The 21403-nt window shown below is 33.2% G+C and overlaps 3 protein-coding genes across 3 annotated transcripts in view; all 3 read right to left on the minus strand.

Annotated features, from left to right (window-relative positions):
• Positions 1 to 1827: 1827 nt before the first annotated feature.
• On the minus strand, positions 1828 to 4336 carry LOC111640653 (zinc finger BED domain-containing protein 5-like). Its single transcript, XM_023386684.1, is given in 1 exon segment — positions 1828 to 4336. A coding segment is annotated over 1 exon segment (1914 nt). The 5' UTR covers positions 3764 to 4336; the 3' UTR covers positions 1828 to 1849.
• A 798-nt stretch (positions 4337 to 5134) lies between these two features.
• Positions 5135 to 21403, minus strand: part of LOC111640650 (YEATS domain-containing protein 2-like) — a 28764-nt gene continuing 12495 nt past the window's right edge. Inside the window, exons 10-23 of the mRNA XM_023386682.1 lie at positions 19381 to 20471; positions 19236 to 19312; positions 18832 to 18850; positions 13850 to 14011; positions 13719 to 13773; positions 11099 to 12189; positions 10954 to 11030; positions 6713 to 6792; positions 6509 to 6650; positions 6404 to 6439; positions 6044 to 6300; positions 5878 to 5952; positions 5731 to 5804; positions 5135 to 5649 (exon numbers count right to left, since the gene is read on the minus strand). Of these exons, the coding sequence (XP_023242450.1) occupies positions 5526 to 5649; positions 5731 to 5804; positions 5878 to 5952; positions 6044 to 6300; positions 6404 to 6439; positions 6509 to 6650; positions 6713 to 6792; positions 10954 to 11030; positions 11099 to 12189; positions 13719 to 13773; positions 13850 to 14011; positions 18832 to 18850; positions 19236 to 19312; positions 19381 to 20471 (3360 nt within the window). The 3' untranslated portion in view covers positions 5135 to 5525. The remainder of the gene's footprint in view (positions 5650 to 5730; positions 5805 to 5877; positions 5953 to 6043; positions 6301 to 6403; positions 6440 to 6508; positions 6651 to 6712; positions 6793 to 10953; positions 11031 to 11098; positions 12190 to 13718; positions 13774 to 13849; positions 14012 to 18831; positions 18851 to 19235; positions 19313 to 19380; positions 20472 to 21403) is intronic.
• Positions 17265 to 20899, minus strand: LOC111640658. The gene is made up of 2 exons (XM_023386694.1): positions 19381 to 20899; positions 17265 to 19312 (listed from the first exon to the last, which is right to left on the minus strand). The coding sequence occupies exons 1-2, from the start codon at positions 20427 to 20429 to the stop codon at positions 19210 to 19212; spliced, it is 1152 nt and encodes a 383-aa protein (XP_023242462.1). The 5' UTR covers positions 20430 to 20899; the 3' UTR covers positions 17265 to 19209.

A 21403-nucleotide genomic window follows, 5' to 3' on the forward strand; every position in this document is an offset into this window, starting at 1 on the left:
ACCAAAGGGGTGTATACCACAAAAAAACGATCCCAATACATTCGTGTTACTTACTACAATGCCAGACTAATAACCTTGGTCATTAGCGACGTCCGAAGGGGGTCAGTCGATTCGAAAAGTAGCTATGATCGTGTCACGTGTGATGCCCTTACTACTGTTATCCATCACTGTGTCCAGATTCAATATGGCGGATGATGTGTGGTGAGGACGGCTGAATGCTTCCTGTAATAATTTTGTTAGATAAGTTTAAAACACATTAACACACTTGAAAATTGTATTCTTACACTATAATTTTTAACTTCTAGTAACGCAGATTAAGGAAAAACTCTGGAATATTTGTCACGTGTCTTAAATTACCTTTATATTACATAAAAATGATTTTTTTTCCCTTACAATTATATGTTTGAAATAAAATTTAAACGTATATACTTACTTCAACAATAGGTTCTTAAATCATTTTAATGTTTAGTCCCTATGAATGATTTGGATGCGACGTTGTCGTGACGACGTAATTTGGAACGTCACGATTATGGTACGGTGGACGTTAGCGGAGTACAATAAGCTTGTGAATGAATCTGAATGACCGTTTGTGGTTATTTCCTGAAGAGGGTGCCTTATTTCTAAAACTACTGCCCATTATGCCTCGTTAAAGTCTGTTTCGTGGCATTATCAGCATCTACAAATGACAATCGCGATAAACCGGCGTTCAAATTTCTTACTTTTATATTAATAAAACAATTACTTATATACAAACTCCACATCTTTACTTGAATTCTACAAACTGGATGAGATTTTTGTATAGATGAAAAGGTAAAGAAGCTGCAAGGAAGATGAAAGAGAAACTGAAAAGGGAGCACTGAAGACAAGTCTTTGCACCTCCTTTACTTATCATCTGAACAACAGATATGTCCAGAAATGCATATAATTAGCACTATAATATTCATCAGTTTGTCTTCTGTTTTATTTACTCTACCAAACAATAAGAACAGCAAGACTTCCTTAAAGTCTATAGCACGTGGCAATGTAAGATCATGTATTTGAGGCATTAAAAAGGAGGAAATTTCTTAACTCCACCTTACAATGGTTGACAAACTAAACACAGTTATCACAAGTTGCTTCAATGACTTCCCCAAATGTCATTATTGAAGATGATGTGAGGAACACGAACAAATCTGTGCAGTAATAAAGGGGAGCATATAGCTTAAAGATTGATCATTAACTAATGGAATGGTGCAAACTTGTAGAATCTATCCACAGAATTCTGTACACTATGCCTGTATATAAATTGAATAATGTAATTTATTATTCTTACTTTTACTCTTCATTAATACACACTAAGTGTTTTCTTTATTAAATTGTACCTTTGGAAAAAATAGTAAGATTAGTGTTCTCTTCTGGCAAAAAAAACATTGGTGTCTTGCAATGCAATTTGAATCCTCAATCCAATGGATTAATATGTAAGAAATTAGGATATTAATAATAGAAAGATGTAGGTTCTGTGCCACCTTTCAGAAAAAGGGGACTGGATGTTTTAGTCTCAGAAAAAATGAAAGAAAGGAGACAACTTATTTTGAGCTAATAGCTCACAAAAGCCAAACTCATCTGTCTTTTATCAGTTCAAATTAATAAAACCATCCCTTGTAAAGTTCCTCTGGATACTTGTGAACAGGTCTTTCTCATATACATTAAACAGTAATTTAATTCTCTAAACCAGAGGTTCTGAAACTTTTTTTGCAATGGAACCCTTTTATATTATTTGTAATATAATGGAGCCCTTATTTAAATTAATACTTATTATAATAAAATAAATATTTTATTTGAAGCACACCATAAATTGGAATATCAAATTTTAGTGAGATGAATGCATCTGTATTTTAAACATAAGTATCCTCTGGAAATTTGGTTTTATACTTGATAACTGGATTCTCATATCTATGGCGGCATCCAGTCTGCTTCGATACTTAGTTTTCGTACTAGCATATCTTGAAAATCCTGATTCACACCAATATGTTGTCGTAAAGGGCAAAAGTATTTTTATGGCCTGTTTGGATATTTCAGGATATTTTTTAACTAGATTCCACCAGAATACATCTAACGGCACTTCTTCAAATTTAGCCTTTAACTGAGTATCGGATGTAATTTCTATTAATTTCTCATAATCCACTGACAGAAATCCTGTTGGTTTTTTTGTTACTGTGAATGGATTTTGTACCCAATAATATTCTTTGTACTCCAAGTTAGGAAAATACTCGGTAAGAGATGAGGATAAGCTGTTGAGATGATCTTTAATTTCATCGAGTGTCTCTGTGTCCAATTCCATTTCAGACTCTTGTAGAAATTTAGTAAGAAGTGGAAAACAGTCAAAATTATCATGTTCTACTTCTGAAATCCAGTACTGTAATTTACGAGATAAAGATATCATATTATCTTGAGTTCGAAAAATGTTTGTTTCCTTTCTTTGTAGAGATAGGCATGTTTCATTCAACTTTGAAAAAACATCTGCTAAATATGTAAGTTTTGCTCGCCATACATTATTTTTTAATCTGTCAGACAAATTAAATTTATGTTCAAGAAAGTAAAACTGCAATTCTTTTATCAATTCAACCATTCTCACCAGCACATTTCCTCTTGAAAGCCATCTTACTTCTGTATGTAAAAGAAGAGTCGTTTGATGGCTACCCATATCTTCACATAAAGCTTTAAATACTCTTGATTGTAATGGCCGAGTCTTAATAAAATTGATAATTTGTACGGCTTCGTCCAAAACTACCTTTAATGAAGCAGAAATTCTTTTTGTCACTAATGCGTATCTGTGAAGAATGCAGTGATTACTGCTGCAGTTTTTTGCAGCATTTTTTATTCTAGTTACAGCACCAGATAATTTTCCCATCATAGCCTTCGCTCCATCAGTGCACACTGAAATGCATTTATCCCAACCAATACCATGATTTGTTATATAATTATCAACACAATCAAATATATCTTTTCCTGTGGTATGAAGCTCTAAACTTTTACAGAAAAGAAAATTGTCCTCAATTCTTTTATTGAAGTCATATCTAACAAACACAAGTAGAATTGCCAGTCCAGCCACATCTGTAGACTCATCCATTTGCAACGCGTAAGCATCACATGCATGCAGTCGTGAAATAAGTTCGGTTTCAATGTCATCAGAAATATCAGCAATACGCCTCGACACTGTATCATTAGATAGAGATATAGATTCAACCTTTTGAGCAGACTTTTCATCAAATACACATGAAACTATATCTTTCAATATAGGTTTTATCAATGATTCACCGATAGTGTGTGCTTCGCCATGAAGAGAAATATGGTAAGATGCTTTATATGACGCTTCAGTTGCATTTTTATTGTCTGTTCTGCATTTCTTAAAATTTGTAGTTTTATTGAAACTTTCAAGTTTCCTTTCATAAAAAGATTTATCCTTATTTTTATAGACACTATGCCTGGTCTCCATGTGTCTTTACAACTTTGCTGGTGCCAACGAACTGTTAGCTAATCTTCTGTGACAAATGATACAAATGGCGTCTGGGGTTTCTTCATCACCAGTACTAGTAAAGCCATATGACAAATACTGAGGATCATACTTGCGTTTATTTTTGCCTGGCTGCCGTTCAGAACAAGAGGGAACATATTCAGTGTTTTTTGAACTAGTAGTTGCAGATCGTTCCTTTGCAAGTTCACATTTTTCTGTATCTTCTTTGGATGTTGTTGCTTTACTAATCCTTTTGAACTTTTGATCCATTGTAAGGCTTTAAAAATAGTAAAAATAATTCGTTGAGTAGAAGAAATGCTTATGGTAGAGCAGTACAACCTTCCTGCACGTGTGTAGCTAACCAACAAAGCCAACGATTACCAGTGTTGCCAACTCTGAATAATCTAGTCTGTCAATTGCTGTCAGTGTGAATTCATTGATGTTATAAGATATGATATGTACCAATTTCTTATGTTATGATTAAATGTTGCTTTTCAATGTAGCTTTACGGAACCCCTGACCTTGCTTCATGGAACCCAACGGTTCCGCGGAACCCACTTTGAGAACCACTGCTCTAAACAAGTTCAAAAAGGCTCTCTAAAAACAGTTTTGCATTGCAAAAGGCATTCTCATCATCATATTCTCTCTCTCTCAAACCCAAATTTTTGCTTAGACTTCATTATTATCCATGCTTCCTGTTGCTCGAGATACTTCAGTTTATTCTGGCCTCCATTTGTCCTCAAATTGGCACTAAATAGCACGGCTCGATTGACATTTTCTAAAGGGTGACACAGAGACTGAATTTTATCTGTTATTGCGGTTGATCAAACCCAAAAAACATTATCTTTTTCTATGTACGATAATGCTAAATTTCCATTTAAGAGAATAGTGATTTTGAATCTAAAATATGAATTTTTTTATAAAAACTATTAGGAAAACATCACTACTCTTTCATTTTGCCAATTTAAAATAAAAACACACTGTAAACTTATGACATTTAAAAAAGAACAATCCACAGTCATTGCTCAGTAGACTGTATGATGAATTATACACCAATAATAAGACATTTTCAGATTAGTATATTCTGTACAGGATAAAGAACAAAGAAATGCCATTGAGTAAAGATATTTGTGTGTCTACACTAAGATGTCGTATTGAATGATGATGCAAATTATCATTGTATTTTCTGTGCAGTGTTTGTTATAAACATTTTGTAAATTATTATATACAGTACATTGATATAATTCAACCACGGTCAACAATACTTGCCATTCACATCGACCGCAGCAAGACGTCTTTTGGAAAGTAACAACTGACAGTGCAAATGTGCTAGTGCCTTCAGCAGACATTTCTCCTTGTTGTTATTCTAAAATTAATCATAAAGAAATGAATATTAATAGTCAAATAAAGCAAGTTGTCTGGAAAGTATATTCACACATTAGGAAAGCTAATCTGACACAAGCATAGAAGCAGCTGTTAACAAAAACCACAAAGATGACTGACGTATCATCCTTTGTCATCTTAGTTTGAAGAAATATAGCAATTTAAAATTAATGTTAAAATATCCATGATAGAATTCTTAATTTGTGTTCAATGTAAAAACTCGGAATCAGAAAAGAAAACAACAAAAAGCAATTGTAAGATAGTAAATATATAATTTTAAAATATAAAAATTATGAGACATACATCACACTTCATAACAAATATCTTTCTAGTGACTACAGAGAGAACTTTTCTTCTTGGTAGAAAAAGAATTTTACATTTACATCTCATACCGTCAAAATATAATACAAAAAATTTGTAAAATACAGCGGACACTGTAAATCTTTGGATATAGAGAGATGGCCGACGCACGGAGCATTTGCGAACATAGAAAAAAAACTATATACATTCACATAAATATGTACAAAACAATGGATCGAACACTGATATGCACACAAGATATAATTTCTGTTCTGGCAAAAGAACCAGCACAATATTTACATTTAAATTAATAACGAGGGGGAAAAATTTAATAGAGGGAAACGAGTGATCATTTGTTTTCTGACTGTTGGTCATTCGGAGACACTCCTAAATATTTATTTGTAAATATATCACATAATGGAAGCTTCTGTATGGCCGAAAATATATCTTCTATTCTAATCGTGTCGGGATATCTGAAAAATTCATATTTTTGTGGTGTTTATAACTGGGAGAATGCTCACTAGTAAGGAATATTTACTAATGTTTAAACTTACAATTTCTTCCCAATTTTATTGAAGCTTTCGCTCAGGGCTACTCTTAAAATGTCCGAGATAAATTCTTTGCAAGACTGGAATGTAAAAACAATGTATAAATATAAATAAATTGTAAAATTTTAATATTTAAAGTTATGTGTAACTCACTGCCAATATCATTTCTTCAATGACGTGACCCATTATTGAAGGAGCTAGCTCGCAAGGTTGAAACTTCAGACCAATCTGGATGCGTAACAAATCACAGAATTGTAATTTATCTGAACGCAGAATAATTTTTATCATTCTGAATTATGTTATGCATTATTTTCCTTACTTTTGATGCCGCTTCTCTGACAAATTCGACGCATGCCGACGAATCGGGAATGGATAGTAGTGACTGATTGTAAGAGAATCTGTCAAGGACAATGTTTTCTTTGTTGAGATTTTTACTGGTGATGCAAGAATGATCATTATCAGTATTCAGAATGTCTATTTCTTCTTCAAAAAGAACCATTTCGGGCACGGTCTTCTCCTTCTCAAGCATCTCTAACAATTTGCTGGATTCCGTAACCGTAGAAACTTCACTTAACACTGCATTAGTAAAGGAAAATGTACATCATTAGCCTATAAATTCATTTCATTACAATTGCTCATTCATAATCATTCGTAATCAATCACAAGCTATTTCTCTTACCTCCAAAATGATGTTGAGGGTTGGGAATAGATTCATCTAAGTAACAAGAGAAGTTATTAAAGTACTTAAGAAATAATTATCTCTTAATTAAACTAATGCACTCACTTTGCCTTTTTGGGGTGTAGCCATTCCTATAACACCACACCAAAATTTCCTTTGTTGACCAGACGTCCTTTGACATAAAACTGGAGGATTTTTGATTTAGCAATTGCGAAATTGCTTGACGAACTGCTTTTGCACGATGCCACTAAACAATTTTGTTAAAATTTATTTTTTTGCCTTTCTCATTTCCGATTTTGGTAGACTTACCTCGGCAGCGCGTTGCTTCCCAACGTTCCAGGAATAGAATACTTCAATGGAAGGTGCACAGTAAGGATGGCATGAACGATCTACAAAATTTTTATGTATTTAATACAGAAATTTTCAATTTGCAATAAATAATCTAAGACAATTTTATTTATTTATCATTGATACATTAAAAAATATTCAATTCTTTCTTTAAAAGTACGAAGGCCCAGTCTAGACCCGGCAACGTTCGGAGATTGAGAGTAGAAAAGGTTACAAAATCTATTTAAAAGCAGATATATTTTATCGAGTAGTTTGGAAATTTTGTTTAAAAGGGTCGGAGCCACTGTGGCCCAAATTGAAAAACCATAGTCGACAACAGATTGGAAGTTTGCAAAGAAAATAGAGCAAATAACTTTTTTTGAAGAAATGGGTTTACAGAAACGCAAAAAATATAACCCAACGTCTGGTAAGAGATTTTAATATTTCATTTATGTGACTTTAAAATGCGAGTCCGTTATCCCAAATTATGCCAGGTCATTGACCAAAGAAATGTATTTGATATTGTGTGCGCTAACAGGGAATGTAGGTTGAGAAGTACAGTAATACCTCGACTTACGCGAACCCGGAGTTACGCGATTTTCAAATTTCGCCGATTCATCTTTTGTTTGAGTGCCACGCAACTCTTGATTACTCACTTCCACCACATTATTGTTCAGTTTATATGTTCGGACGTGTCGCGCGGAATCGACACATAGCTACAATTTATTTTGTATTATTTATTTCTGTGTTTGTTATATCTACGGAGACTTGAGAGACTCTATGTGGTGATTTCTTGTAACCGTGAACGAATCAAAAGACGAGATAAAATTAATAAGAACATTTATTAGCTTACATACATCCGACTTGGATTTTACACAAATTTCGAAATTATACCCTGACTTATGCGAATTCGACTTACGCGGTTATCGCTCGGTCCCACCTATCGCGTAAGTTCGAGGTATTACTGTATCGTATAATAAAGAGTAGCTCACGGTGACATTTTCTGTAGATTGATTTTAAATTGGCTCTAGCAAGAAGAGTTGTTAGAAGTTGCAGATCAAATTAAAGTGTATCGGGATCATAATTAACTAATTTGATATCTTTGGCAATGGTAACTATTGTTAATTTAAGTTGACCTAAAATATTGTTAATATAAACTGAATAAAACAATCCACTTAAAACCGAGCATTGTTGAATACTGCAGTTTGAGCAAAATTAAAAACTTCATAATCACCTAGTTTAATTTTGTAGGTACGAGATAAAAAGAAATTATTTAAACATGAATCGAATAGAATAACAAATTTCTCGACGTTCTTGAACTATAAAGAGGACGTTATAGAAAAAAGAACGTATCCTCTTTAAAATATAGTTTCAGAACATTGAGAAAGTAATTATTTAACAGGAGTAAAAAAGATCACAGATTGCAGAAAGAATCAGATGGAGCAAAAAGAACTGAATCAAAGGAATGGCTAATATCAGTGTATACAATATAAATGTTTTTTCAAAGTTGTCATTAATTATAGATAGAGTTTCAAGAAGGTTGGTGGAGGTCGAATGGTGACGGAGACCACAGTGCTGGATAGATAACAGTTTAGATGTGATGTGATTTGTATTTACCGCAAGATTTATCACGGCAGGTGACAGTAGGCAGAAGGAATTTTTATCTTTTTTTGGAATGGCTAATATAGTAGAGGAATACCACTATTTCAGAACAAAGCTATGTTGAACAAATGAAATAAATAATCTCAAAAAAACTGCTGTGGTCACTGGTTGTAACGTTTTATAAAATATTGTTTGGATAAGATCTAGACTGGATTAAGATGCTTTTAATGTCTCTATGGCTTTGGAAACTTCAGAAAAAAAATAATAAATGGTTATATTTATAAGAGTGATGAGAGAGCGGTTTATAATCAGCAAATTGTAAAATATTAGTAAACCTATTTTTGAAATTGTTGTAAATTTTAAATTAAACAACATGGATAATTTAAAGTGGATTTATTTCAATCTCTTATCATTTATATAAAGAAAGAATAACAGTATGTCTGAAACTTTTGTAATGTTTGGTACCAAAATATATTTCGTAGTCATAAAAGAAAATCTACACTAAATATTAGGAAAAGAAAAAGTTGTAAAGTAGGAATGTATTGTATTTGGACAAGAGAATTTGGAAATACACACTCTTCACGTATTATTTTTTAATTAAACATGTAATATAATCAAGAAAGATCAATTGTTGATTGATCTTTTTTCATATTAAATGAAACACTGGTCATTAAATGATCTCTGTATTATATACTAAAGAATTCCCATATAACACTTCCCACAGCTAGTGCCAAACCCATAATCTGAATTGCTAATGATATATATGAACTTAAGCCAAAATATGTCAGATTTATTGTATAAGGCATAATCAATAAGTTTCCATTTGAAAGCTGTACAGTCCAGATTTGGTATGCCAGTCATGAAAAAGCGCCGTGACCATTTAGGCAAACATCCCACTGCTTCACCAGGTTGAATATACCCTATTGGTAAAACTCCTGTTTCTGCTGCTTGAAGAAGTCCGAAATTGCCTGCTGCACTTCTATGTTCGACCGAAACCTTTGACCTTTTAAGGACTTCTTTGAGGGACCGAAGGCGTGAAAATCACACGGGGAGAGATCGGGACTGTAAGGCGGGTGCTTGAGTGTCTCCCACTTTAGTGCGCATAACTTCTGCATTACAACATTTGCAGTATGGGGACATGCGTTATTATGAAGCAGAATCATTCCATTTTGCAGTTTTCCTGGACATTTTGCCTTAATTGCACATTGTAATCTCTTCAGCGTTTCACAGTACAATGCCCCAGTGATGGAGACACTTGGCCCTGGTGATTAATGAACAGGGTAAGCATCACTTTTCCAGCAGATGACTGGCTCTTGAACTTCTTGGGATGAGGGGACAAAGGATGACACCACTGCATGGTCACCGCTTTCGACTCAGATTCCCAGTGGTGACACCAGCTTTCGTCGTCAGCAACAATGCACTCAAGGAACATGTTGCCTTCAACATTGAAATGCATCAGGTGCCATGTCCTTAAATGGAAATTTTTTAATCGTCATCTTATATATGCTGGTATATAAGTCAACCTTGAGATTTTTTACTCAAATCTATACCTGCCATAAAAGTGTATAAAGCCAAGTCACTAATTAATACTAATGGTTACATCTTTAAATATATACAAGGTCAACATTCCCTGTAATGTTTCTTATTGCTGCATGTTGCCAAAATGCACTCAAGAAAAACTTTTCAGCCTAAATTAGATAAGCATAATATTTTTACTCACCTTTCTAACAGTTTATTTATTCATTTTGAAGACAAAATTATCACTTTTTTTTATGTTATATTAATTAAATTCATGAAATAAAAGATTTAGTTGGAAATATTTCAGTCAGCCTGCCAGAGTTACAGTAAGTGGTGTTCCTGTTATTTAACACTGAGTGGTACACAAGTGGAACAATACTTCTATTACATTTACCATATAAATCAAACCCTACTTTTGGAAAGAAGTATGAAAAATCACTGCCAAACAGTTTTATCACAGCCATTTTTTGCCAAATTGATTTACATAGCTGTCTTCCACGAAATCCCCATGCTATGCGGCATCCATTTACCTGTAAAAGTCTTGGTCAAAAAATGTTTTTCAGACTTATCACAAGCTCTCATAAATCTGCTGCAGAAAATCACCTTCTTATGCAAGCAACTGCATAAAATGTTTACTTATTGTCACGCACTCGCATGCAACAGGTGGCAATTTTCTGATCTCATTTCATTTTTAATAACCTGTGTCCTTTCAAGGACACTGAAACAAAACAATATTTCATTAACGTAGCATTTGCATTTCCTTTCTGGATAACTATTTTAAGTCAAATTAACAATGTAAATGATAAATTGGCAGCATTAATAGGAATTTTTAAAATTTGTGGCAAGTTCATGCCTCGCCAAAGAGTTTTCTTCGTGTGCAACACCTAAATAGGATCCAGTTTCCCCACAAAATTAACTCGGAAAGCGTTCCTCTTGGCAGACTTCCCAGGTGTCGAATTATTCCATCAACCTTAATCTTAAAACACATCCAAATTTTATATATGCTACTCTTCAACATAGTTTACCAGATTTCTAATCATAAATGTTTTGACTGCTTGACTCTATTAAGCATGATTATCAATAAATATATAACAGCAACTCACCTATATCTTTATTGATAAGAGGAAACAGCTTCACCACTTTATTAATCAATTCAAACATTGTTTCATAATATTCTAACCTAGAATATACAGATTCAAAATGTAAACAATGTAGTAAAGCATGTCTTAATAAACAAATGTAACCTACCTGATGGAAAGTAGCGCTTTCTTCAGAACTAAACTGTCATCTCTTTTGGGTATTTTGGTGTTATTTTTACTGACCGAGGAAGAATCGAGCGAGATTGTCTTCTCTGCTGCTTTGTTCGGAGACAAGTTAGAGATATTAACAGCATGTATACTCGTCGAAGGACTCTTTTTTAACAGGTAATCACTGTCTATACTAGTCTGATTGGCTGGAATGAGAATTACCTGGTTCATACTACCGGTGTGATTCGGCAGAACTTTGACCATGTACGATGACACATTCTTCTGAGATTTTGGCGAAATACACTTAGAGTTTGAGTTCTGCTGATCGGCTTGCAGTTGGTTCGGTTGAACCAGAGATTCTCCGACACCTGTTTTGGTCTTTAGCGAATTGGGTAATTTCACCACCGAACTCTGAGGTACAAGAAGTATCCTGCCCTGGTTGTCCATGCACTTAACAAACGTCGTCAGCCCGTTCAGCGAAGCATTCAGATTGAGATCTGTCGTGGACGTCAGATTTCCTGCAGTCTTTTGAGATAAATTATTTTTATTATTTAATGCCACGCTCGTCACCTGAGAAACGCTGGTGGGTTCAATGGAAGTTTTAGGAAAATTAGAATTTAAAGGCACTGGAATGATTTTCTTAGGAGACGATTCTTGCAACTGTTTTGATAAATAATTCTGCAGTTGAGGAGGCTGTTGTAAAGGTTCTTGAGAGATTATTGTTTTGTTAATCGTCGGCGGAATTATGAGTAGAACCGATTTAGTCTTTTTAACGTCTTCTATCGGTAACTTAGAGTTCTTCTGATTCGACGCCGTATCTACAGTAGATTTTGGATAAGAGCAATTGTTCTCTTGCTGTTGCGCTTTGGATACATCCGAAAGAATCCCATTAGTTTCAACCAAAGGTTTATGAGTATCTACACAAGATGCTTTAAGATTATTATGAGGAGGTTCTTCGTTTTTAACTATGTCACAATTTACCGTTCCTGTATTTTTCTCTGGAGTACCTTCCGACACGGAAGAACTCCTCCTACAGTTTATGCCACTCATTTTTCGTTTGGCTTCTTTTCTGAACAACCACAGATCAACTGCCTGCGNTGTTCGAATTAAATTCGAACATAAAATTTGAATATTGGTTCGATTATAGAATGATTGTAAACGTTCCAGAAACGTTGAAAATACTTCGTTTCACTTGACGTGAACAGGAGACGTTCAGAAATAGAATCGGGACAAGATCTCTAATCAGAAACGGGGGACCTAATTCTTGCATTCTGTGAAAACGGGTAAGATTGGCTATAATGTAATTATCTTAATCTTCACTATCGTTACTTTTTAAAAACCCAGCGAAGCGGGTCCTTGCAGCTAGAATCTAGATTAATTAGAAAAACAATCTTCTATATATATAAAAAAACTGTATTATGTACAAATGTACGAACAAATAAAAACCCAGCAAAGCGGGTCCTTGCAGCTAGTAGCATATAAAATTGTAACTGATTTCATAATCTTGCAAAAATGTTATAAAAAGAAATAATAAACTACAGTAAAACTTCTTTAACTCAAATGTCTGTAACTTGAAAAAACAAAGTACTTGGTAGGTCTCAATGGAATAGCATAGGGATTCCATGTCTCCAAATTGAATTTCCTTAACTCAAATTTTCTTCAAATCATAGGTTTTCACAGTCCCCTGACACTGATTTATGTTACTTTCAACTTTCCCAACTCAGATTTTAATATTTATTCTATCCAAAGTGATCTTAATTATCAGATTTCCATGAAATTTTCAGACAGTTAGTTATATCTACTGTCAAAGTCTTATTTGCAGACAATGCTCCAGTCCAAAGCAAAGGGATCACTCACTTTAACTCAACAAGACATGCAAAACTGTTTGATTTTCTTAGTTACATTGAACATTTTACTGGAAGATATTCCATGGGCTGTTTAAATCAAAAAACTATCAAACATTCACTAAATAATACAAGAAATAAAAATACAAATCTACTCAGAATTGGAATTTTTCAATCTATTGTTCTCTAACCCAAATCATCTGTAACTTGAAAGTTTTTTTCTGCCAACTTATTATTATTTTTAACTCTCTTGGCCCTATGGACACTAGACGGCCTGTTTTTGCAAGCCCACAATGGGGTGGCCAAATAGTGAGGGATGAGGCCCAACATATCTGGATAAACCACCCCTGAAAATGTCCTGGGATTTTTTTAATCCATTAAGAATTGTGTTGTATTAAAAGACTATTCCAAAAAAGCATCAAACTGTTACTTTTGTGTATCATCTTAAATCACTGAAAGCAAATTTCCAAATCTATTTTAATCAGTTTCCTTTTGTGTGTAATGTTAAACAATGCTGTTACACAAATTTGCAAAGCAAAGACAAATAAATTCAGAAATATTTTGCTGAAAACTTATTGCAAATGTCAAATTCCTGTCAGATGTTTGCTCTCTGAACATTACAAATTAAGCAATGAACTACAAAATATTAAAATACTTTGTTATAAAAACTGAATGCAATTCTAATTCTAATTCTTGGAGCAAAAGACGAGAATTTTGAAGCAGTTTTACTTCAAGAAAAACAATTATTTTTAAACTATACATTTATTTTTTCATTACTACACCTGTAATAGTCAAATGTATAATCCACTTCAAAAGATAAGCAAAATACTTCCTAACATTAAATTGTGGTTTTAGTAACTTTAAAACTGAATTATATATTATCATTGAAATCAAATTAATTAACTCACCAAACTTCCACTAAATCATTTGGTCTGTAACTGGGATGAAGAAAAAACTGGACTTTTTTAATTACATTCTCTATGTGAGGATTATCTTTGCTTCCACGAACGTAAACCATCCATTTGTGGGTCGCTTGATCATTCTCGTCGCGACTGTCCGCCGGTATGTATCTATACAAAAAAAATTTATGAACTTTATTCTTAAGGATGTTACGTACGTAAACGTAAAACAAGATAATGTTTTATTATTATGTTTGCATATACGCACCCCCATTTCTTAACGTAATTCCTTGAACGTATTAGTAATGTGTTTATGTTGTGTTACTTAACATCTAAATACTTTGTTGGTTTTTTAATCTGTAAAATTTTGTCAACTTAATTTCTATAATTGTAATTTATAGAACACTGAAGAGGAACTGGAAATGTAGAAACCAGTTCGAAATGCATATGTAAAAATATAATAAAAGAATTCATTAACCTGATGCTGTAAGATAGTCTACTGAAAGAATTTGTCGGATTAAAGAGACAACCATTCACAAACGAATATACAGCTATAACCAGTAAATTCAACATATTATTGGAATACAATGGATAAGAAAAACAGGTTGGGAGTTCTTACTAAGAAAGTGGAGATGTTACAGCATGACATAAACTACTTCAGGTGCTTTTTGAGGGAAGAACACACACCAAAATCTTTAAAGTTAAAAAGAAGTATACGAAATATAATCCCCAAACATATGATTTGGAAGATAGAAAGAAAGATAATAAAATCTGTAATTAGGAGTAAAATTAAAAAATGGAATAATTTAAAATACCAACTAAGAGAATTATTACAACAACATAATTACAAAGAAAACCCACACAAAGGAATTGCAAATGGATACAAATATAAAAAAAGACCTTAAATTACATAAATTATTTAAATATCCGGTCCCTAAAATGAAGAATACATGGATAAATAATTTAATTGTTAATAAAAGAAACATACAAATTCCTACTTACATAAAACAATTCCTAACATTAGGAATTGATTTTAATATACCTATTGAGAAAATTACTATGGATCTAATAGCAAGTGTAGACAAAAGTATAAAAGATTTGCCGATAAAAAAGGAAAAGAAAATGAACTCAATAAACTCCGTCATCCATGACATGAAACATATATCCCAAAAAAATAAATTTAAAGTAAATATATATAAAACAAATTTAAATAGAACTATAAAAAACTTTTTAAAAACTAATAACCTTTCTATCATAAAAGCTGATAAAACAAAACAGCTCATAATAATAACTAATAAAGAATTAGAAGATAAAAGTAAAGAACAAATTAACAATGAGCAATATATAAAATTGGATAATAATCCATATGAAAAAATAAAAAAGGATTTAACGAAAATTATAAAAGAAATACATTCGAAAGGTAATATTAGTGAAACTGATAGAACCCCCAAGTTACATATACGGTTGAAAACACATAAAAAAGAAGAAAAATATAGACCTATAGTTGATTTCAGATACTCGATACTGTACAATTTAGAAAATTATATTAAACAACAATTAAAAAATATTGAAAATTCTAAAAATAGCATAAAGAATGCTGATGAAGTAATTAAAATTATTCAAAAAATTAAAAAAGAATAAACAGATACATTAATCAGCCTAGATGTAAAAAATATGTATCCTAACATTAAATGGAAACTAGTAAGAAATAGCCTCACACAATTAAACATAAGTAAAACTTTAATAGATCTTACACAATTTGCATATCAGACAAATTATTTTGAAGTTTATGATGAGTTTTATAGATAAACCGATGGTGTGAGTATGGGGTCAAAGATGGCGCCAAGACTAGCTGAATTAGTAATGAAAGAAATAGACGAAAAAATACAAAACATTCCAGGGATAAAGACTGTAATGAGATACGTAGATGACTATCTGGTAGTATTTAATAATCAAATAACAAATGATAAAATAATTCTTAACACAGTTGATAATATAAATAAAGATATTAAATTTGATATAGAATTAGAAAAAGAGAATAAAATTAATTTTCTNCGAAATTATACCCTGACTTATGCGAATTCGACTTACGCGGTTATCGCTCGGTCCCACCTATCGCGTAAGTTCGAGGTATTACTGTATCGTATAATAAAGAGTAGCTCACGGTGACATTTTCTGTAGATTGATTTTAAATTGGCTCTAGCAAGAAGAGTTGTTAGAAGTTGCAGATCAAATTAAAGTGTATCGGGATCATAATTAACTAATTTGATATCTTTGGCAATGGTAACTATTGTTAATTTAAGTTGACCTAAAATATTGTTAATATAAACTGAATAAAACAATCCACTTAAAACCGAGCATTGTTGAATACTGCAGTTTGAGCAAAATTAAAAACTTCATAATCACCTAGTTTAATTTTGTAGGTACGAGATAAAAAGAAATTATTTAAACATGAATCGAATAGAATAACAAATTTCTCGACGTTCTTGAACTATAAAGAGGACGTTATAGAAAAAAGAACGTATCCTCTTTAAAATATAGTTTCAGAACATTGAGAAAGTAATTATTTAACAGGAGTAAAAAAGATCACAGATTGCAGAAAGAATCAGATGGAGCAAAAAGAACTGAATCAAAGGAATGGCTAATATCAGTGTATACAATATAAATGTTTTTTCAAAGTTGTCATTAATTATAGATAGAGTTTCAAGAAGGTTGGTGGAGGTCGAATGGTGACGGAGACCACAGTGCTGGATAGATAACAGTTTAGATGTGATGTGATTTGTATTTACCGCAAGATTTATCACGGCAGGTGACAGTAGGCAGAAGGAATTTTTATCTTTTTTTGGAATGGCTAATATAGTAGAGGAATACCACTATTTCAGAACAAAGCTATGTTGAACAAATGAAATAAATAATCTCAAAAAAACTGCTGTGGTCACTGGTTGTAACGTTTTATAAAATATTGTTTGGATAAGATCTAGACTGGATTAAGATGCTTTTAATGTCTCTATGGCTTTGGAAACTTCAGAAAAAAAATAATAAATGGTTATATTTATAAGAGTGATGAGAGAGCGGTTTATAATCAGCAAATTGTAAAATATTAGTAAACCTATTTTTGAAATTGTTGTAAATTTTAAATTAAACAACATGGATAATTTAAAGTGGATTTATTTCAATCTCTTATCATTTATATAAAGAAAGAATAACAGTATGTCTGAAACTTTTGTAATGTTTGGTACCAAAATATATTTCGTAGTCATAAAAGAAAATCTACACTAAATATTAGGAAAAGAAAAAGTTGTAAAGTAGGAATGTATTGTATTTGGACAAGAGAATTTGGAAATACACACTCTTCACGTATTATTTTTTAATTAAACATGTAATATAATCAAGAAAGATCAATTGTTGATTGATCTTTTTTCATATTAAATGAAACACTGGTCATTAAATGATCTCTGTATTATATACTAAAGAATTCCCATATAACACTTCCCACAGCTAGTGCCAAACCCATAATCTGAATTGCTAATGATATATATGAACTTAAGCCAAAATATGTCAGATTTATTGTATAAGGCATAATCAATAAGTTTCCATTTGAAAGCTGTACAGTCCAGATTTGGTATGCCAGTCATGAAAAAGCGCCGTGACCATTTAGGCAAACATCCCACTGCTTCACCAGGTTGAATATACCCTATTGGTAAAACTCCTGTTTCTGCTGCTTGAAGAAGTCCGAAATTGCCTGCTGCACTTCTATGTTCGACCGAAACCTTTGACCTTTTAAGGACTTCTTTGAGGGACCGAAGGCGTGAAAATCACACGGGGAGAGATCGGGACTGTAAGGCGGGTGCTTGAGTGTCTCCCACTTTAGTGCGCATAACTTCTGCATTACAACATTTGCAGTATGGGGACATGCGTTATTATGAAGCAGAATCATTCCATTTTGCAGTTTTCCTGGACATTTTGCCTTAATTGCACATTGTAATCTCTTCAGCGTTTCACAGTACAATGCCCCAGTGATGGAGACACTTGGCCCTGGTGATTAATGAACAGGGTAAGCATCACTTTTCCAGCAGATGACTGGCTCTTGAACTTCTTGGGATGAGGGGACAAAGGATGACACCACTGCATGGTCACCGCTTTCGACTCAGATTCCCAGTGGTGACACCAGCTTTCGTCGTCAGCAACAATGCACTCAAGGAACATGTTGCCTTCAACATTGAAATGCATCAGGTGCCATGTCCTTAAATGGAAATTTTTTAATCGTCATCTTATATATGCTGGTATATAAGTCAACCTTGAGATTTTTTACTCAAATCTATACCTGCCATAAAAGTGTATAAAGCCAAGTCACTAATTAATACTAATGGTTACATCTTTAAATATATACAAGGTCAACATTCCCTGTAATGTTTCTTATTGCTGCATGTTGCCAAAATGCACTCAAGAAAAACTTTTCAGCCTAAATTAGATAAGCATAATATTTTTACTCACCTTTCTAACAGTTTATTTATTCATTTTGAAGACAAAATTATCACTTTTTTTTATGTTATATTAATTAAATTCATGAAATAAAAGATTTAGTTGGAAATATTTCAGTCAGCCTGCCAGAGTTACAGTAAGTGGTGTTCCTGTTATTTAACACTGAGTGGTACACAAGTGGAACAATACTTCTATTACATTTACCATATAAATCAAACCCTACTTTTGGAAAGAAGTATGAAAAATCACTGCCAAACAGTTTTATCACAGCCATTTTTTGCCAAATTGATTTACATAGCTGTCTTCCACGAAATCCCCATGCTATGCGGCATCCATTTAACTGTAAAAGTCTTGGTCAAAAAATGTTTTTCCCACTTATCACAAGCTCTCATAAATCTGCTGCAGAAAATCACCTTCTTATGCAAGCAACTGCATAAAATGTTTACTTATTGTCACGCACTCGCATGCAACAGGTGGCAATTTTCTGATCTCATTTCATTTTTAATAACCTGTGTCCTTTCAAGGACACTGAAACAAAACAATATTTCATTAACGTAGCATTTGCATTTCCTTTCTGGATAACTATTTTAAGTCAAATTAACAATGTAAATGATAAATTGGCAGCATTAATAGGAATTTTTAAAATTTGTGGCAAGTTCATGCCTCGCCAAAGAGTTTTCTTCGTGTGCAACACCTAAATAGGATCCAGTTTCCCCACAAAATTAACTCGGAAAGCGTTCCTCTTGGCAGACTTCCCAGGTGTCGAATTATTCCATCAACCTTAATCTTAAAACACATCCAAATTTTATATATGCTACTCTTCAACATAGTTTACCAGATTTCTAATCATAAATGTTTTGACTGCTTGACTCTATTAAGCATGATTATCAATAAATATATAACAGCAACTCACCTATATCTTTATTGATAAGAGGAAACAGCTTCACCACTTTATTAATCAATTCAAACATTGTTTCATAATATTCTAACCTAGAATATACAGATTCAAAATGTAAACAATGTAGTAAAGCATGTCTTAATAAACAAATGTAACCTACCTGATGGAAAGTAGCGCTTTCTTCAGAACTAAACTGTCATCTCTTTTGGGTATTTTGGTGTTATTTTTACTGACCGAGGAAGAATCGAGCGAGATTGTCTTCTCTGCTGCTTTGTTCGGAGACAAGTTAGAGATATTAACAGCATGTATACTCGTCGAAGGACTCTTTTTTAACAGGTAATCACTGTCTATACTAGTCTGATTGGCTGGAATGAGAATTACCTGGTTCATACTACCGGTGTGATTCGGCAGAACTTTGACCATGTACGATGACACATTCTTCTGAGATTTTGGCGAAATACACTTAGAGTTTGAGTTCTGCTGATCGGCTTGCAGTTGGTTCGGTTGAACCAGAGATTCTCCGACACCTGTTTTGGTCTTTAGCGAATTGGGTAATTTCACCACCGAACTCTGAGGTACAAGAAGTATCCTGCCCTGGTTGTCCATGCACTTAACAAACGTCGTCAGCCCGTTCAGCGAAGCATTCAGATTGAGATCTGTCGTGGACGTCAGATTTCCTGCAGTCTTTTGAGATAAATTATTTTTATTATTTAATGCCACGCTCGTCACCTGAGAAACGCTGGTGGGTTCAATGGAAGTTTTAGGAAAATTAGAATTTAAAGGCACTGGAATGATTTTCTTAGGAGACGATTCTTGCAACTGTTTTGATAAATAATTCTGCAGTTGAGGAGGCTGTTGTAAAGGTTCTTGAGAGATTATTGTTTTGTTAATCGTCGGCGGAATTATGAGTAGAACCGATTTAGTCTTTTTAACGTCTTCTATCGGTAACTTAGAGTTCTTCTGATTCGACGCCGTATCTACAGTAGATTTTGGATAAGAGCAATTGTTCTCTTGCTGTTGCGCTTTGGATACATCCGAAAGAATCCCATTAGTTTCAACCAAAGGTTTATGAGTATCTACACAAGATGCTTTAAGATTATTATGAGGAGGTTCTTCGTTTTTAACTATGTCACAATTTACCGTTCCTGTATTTTTCTCTGGAGTACCTTCCGACACGGAAGAACTCCTCCTACAGTTTATGCCACTCATTTTTCGTTTGGCTTCTTTTCTGAACAACCACAGATCAACTGCCTGCGGGAAAGATTTATAAAATTGTTAAAAATAATTTATTTGATTTATTTATGTAGCAATAAGCTACTAATGAAATTAATTCAATTTTTTAGCAATTTAATACTTAGAAGAAAAAAACTTGACATTCTTTGCTGTCAAATGTTGCATACTGTTCTGGAAAGTTTTGACATGTTATAGGAAGGAGTTTAATTATAAACTTTAATTTCTATTTTCTCTATCTAAAGTGAGACTTTTTTCTTCTCACTTTAGATAAAAACAGGAGAATTGTTGACGGGAAGGACATCTCACAAAGCAACGCCAAGCTAGAGAACAGTAGCAACCCACAGTAAACAAAATGACTGAATGAATTCCTTAATCCAAAATACAGTCAAACTTCAGTTTTCAAACATAATTCATTCCTAAAATTTGTTCGAAAACCCATTTTCTGTAGCAAATTTAGACAGTGTTTAAATTTTAAAAAGTATTGTTAAATGTAAAATTAATTATAGCAATAAATGTTAAATAAGTAATGAAGTACGACACTAAGTCTATAAGAAATATGTAAATGAAATGTCATAATAGAGAGGTTGAGGTGCATGTTTTAAACGTGTAAACGTGTACGTGTGACGTTCGGCGCCGCTTTCCCGTAAGCCTAAAAGTTTGACAATGGTGTTTGGATAGTCGGTGGAATCACGCTCGACATTCCAAACACCATCGTCAAACTTTTAGGCTTACGGGAAAGCGGTGCCGAACATCACACGTACACGTTTACACGTTTAAAACGTGCGCCTCAACCTCTCTAATATGTAAAGAACACTGATATAAATGGGGTGGTGTGGTGAAGGTTTTACACAATGGAATGGAAAAACAGGTCGTTTCGTTGTTTATGTATTCAGGTGTTGATTGTACATGTTTTTTTCCTGCTTACTACATTTAGGTATGTTTAAATAAAC

Source organism: Centruroides sculpturatus, unplaced genomic scaffold (genome assembly GCF_000671375.1).
Source record: "Centruroides sculpturatus isolate CEXI.00-Female unplaced genomic scaffold, Cexi_2.0 scaffold1192, whole genome shotgun sequence".
In the NCBI taxonomy this organism is placed as follows: Eukaryota; Metazoa; Arthropoda; class Arachnida; order Scorpiones; family Buthidae; genus Centruroides; species Centruroides sculpturatus.

Excerpts from the sequence above, each read along its gene's own strand:
- LOC111640658 (XM_023386694.1), bottom strand. The coding sequence starts at position 20,429 with ATGAGTGGCATAAACTGTAGGAGGAGTTCTTCCGTGTCGGAAGGTACT. Across the intron at positions 19,313-19,380 it reads AAAGCGCTACTTTCCATCAG|GTTAGAATATTATGAAACAA; the intron begins GTAGGTTACATT and ends TGTATATTCTAG.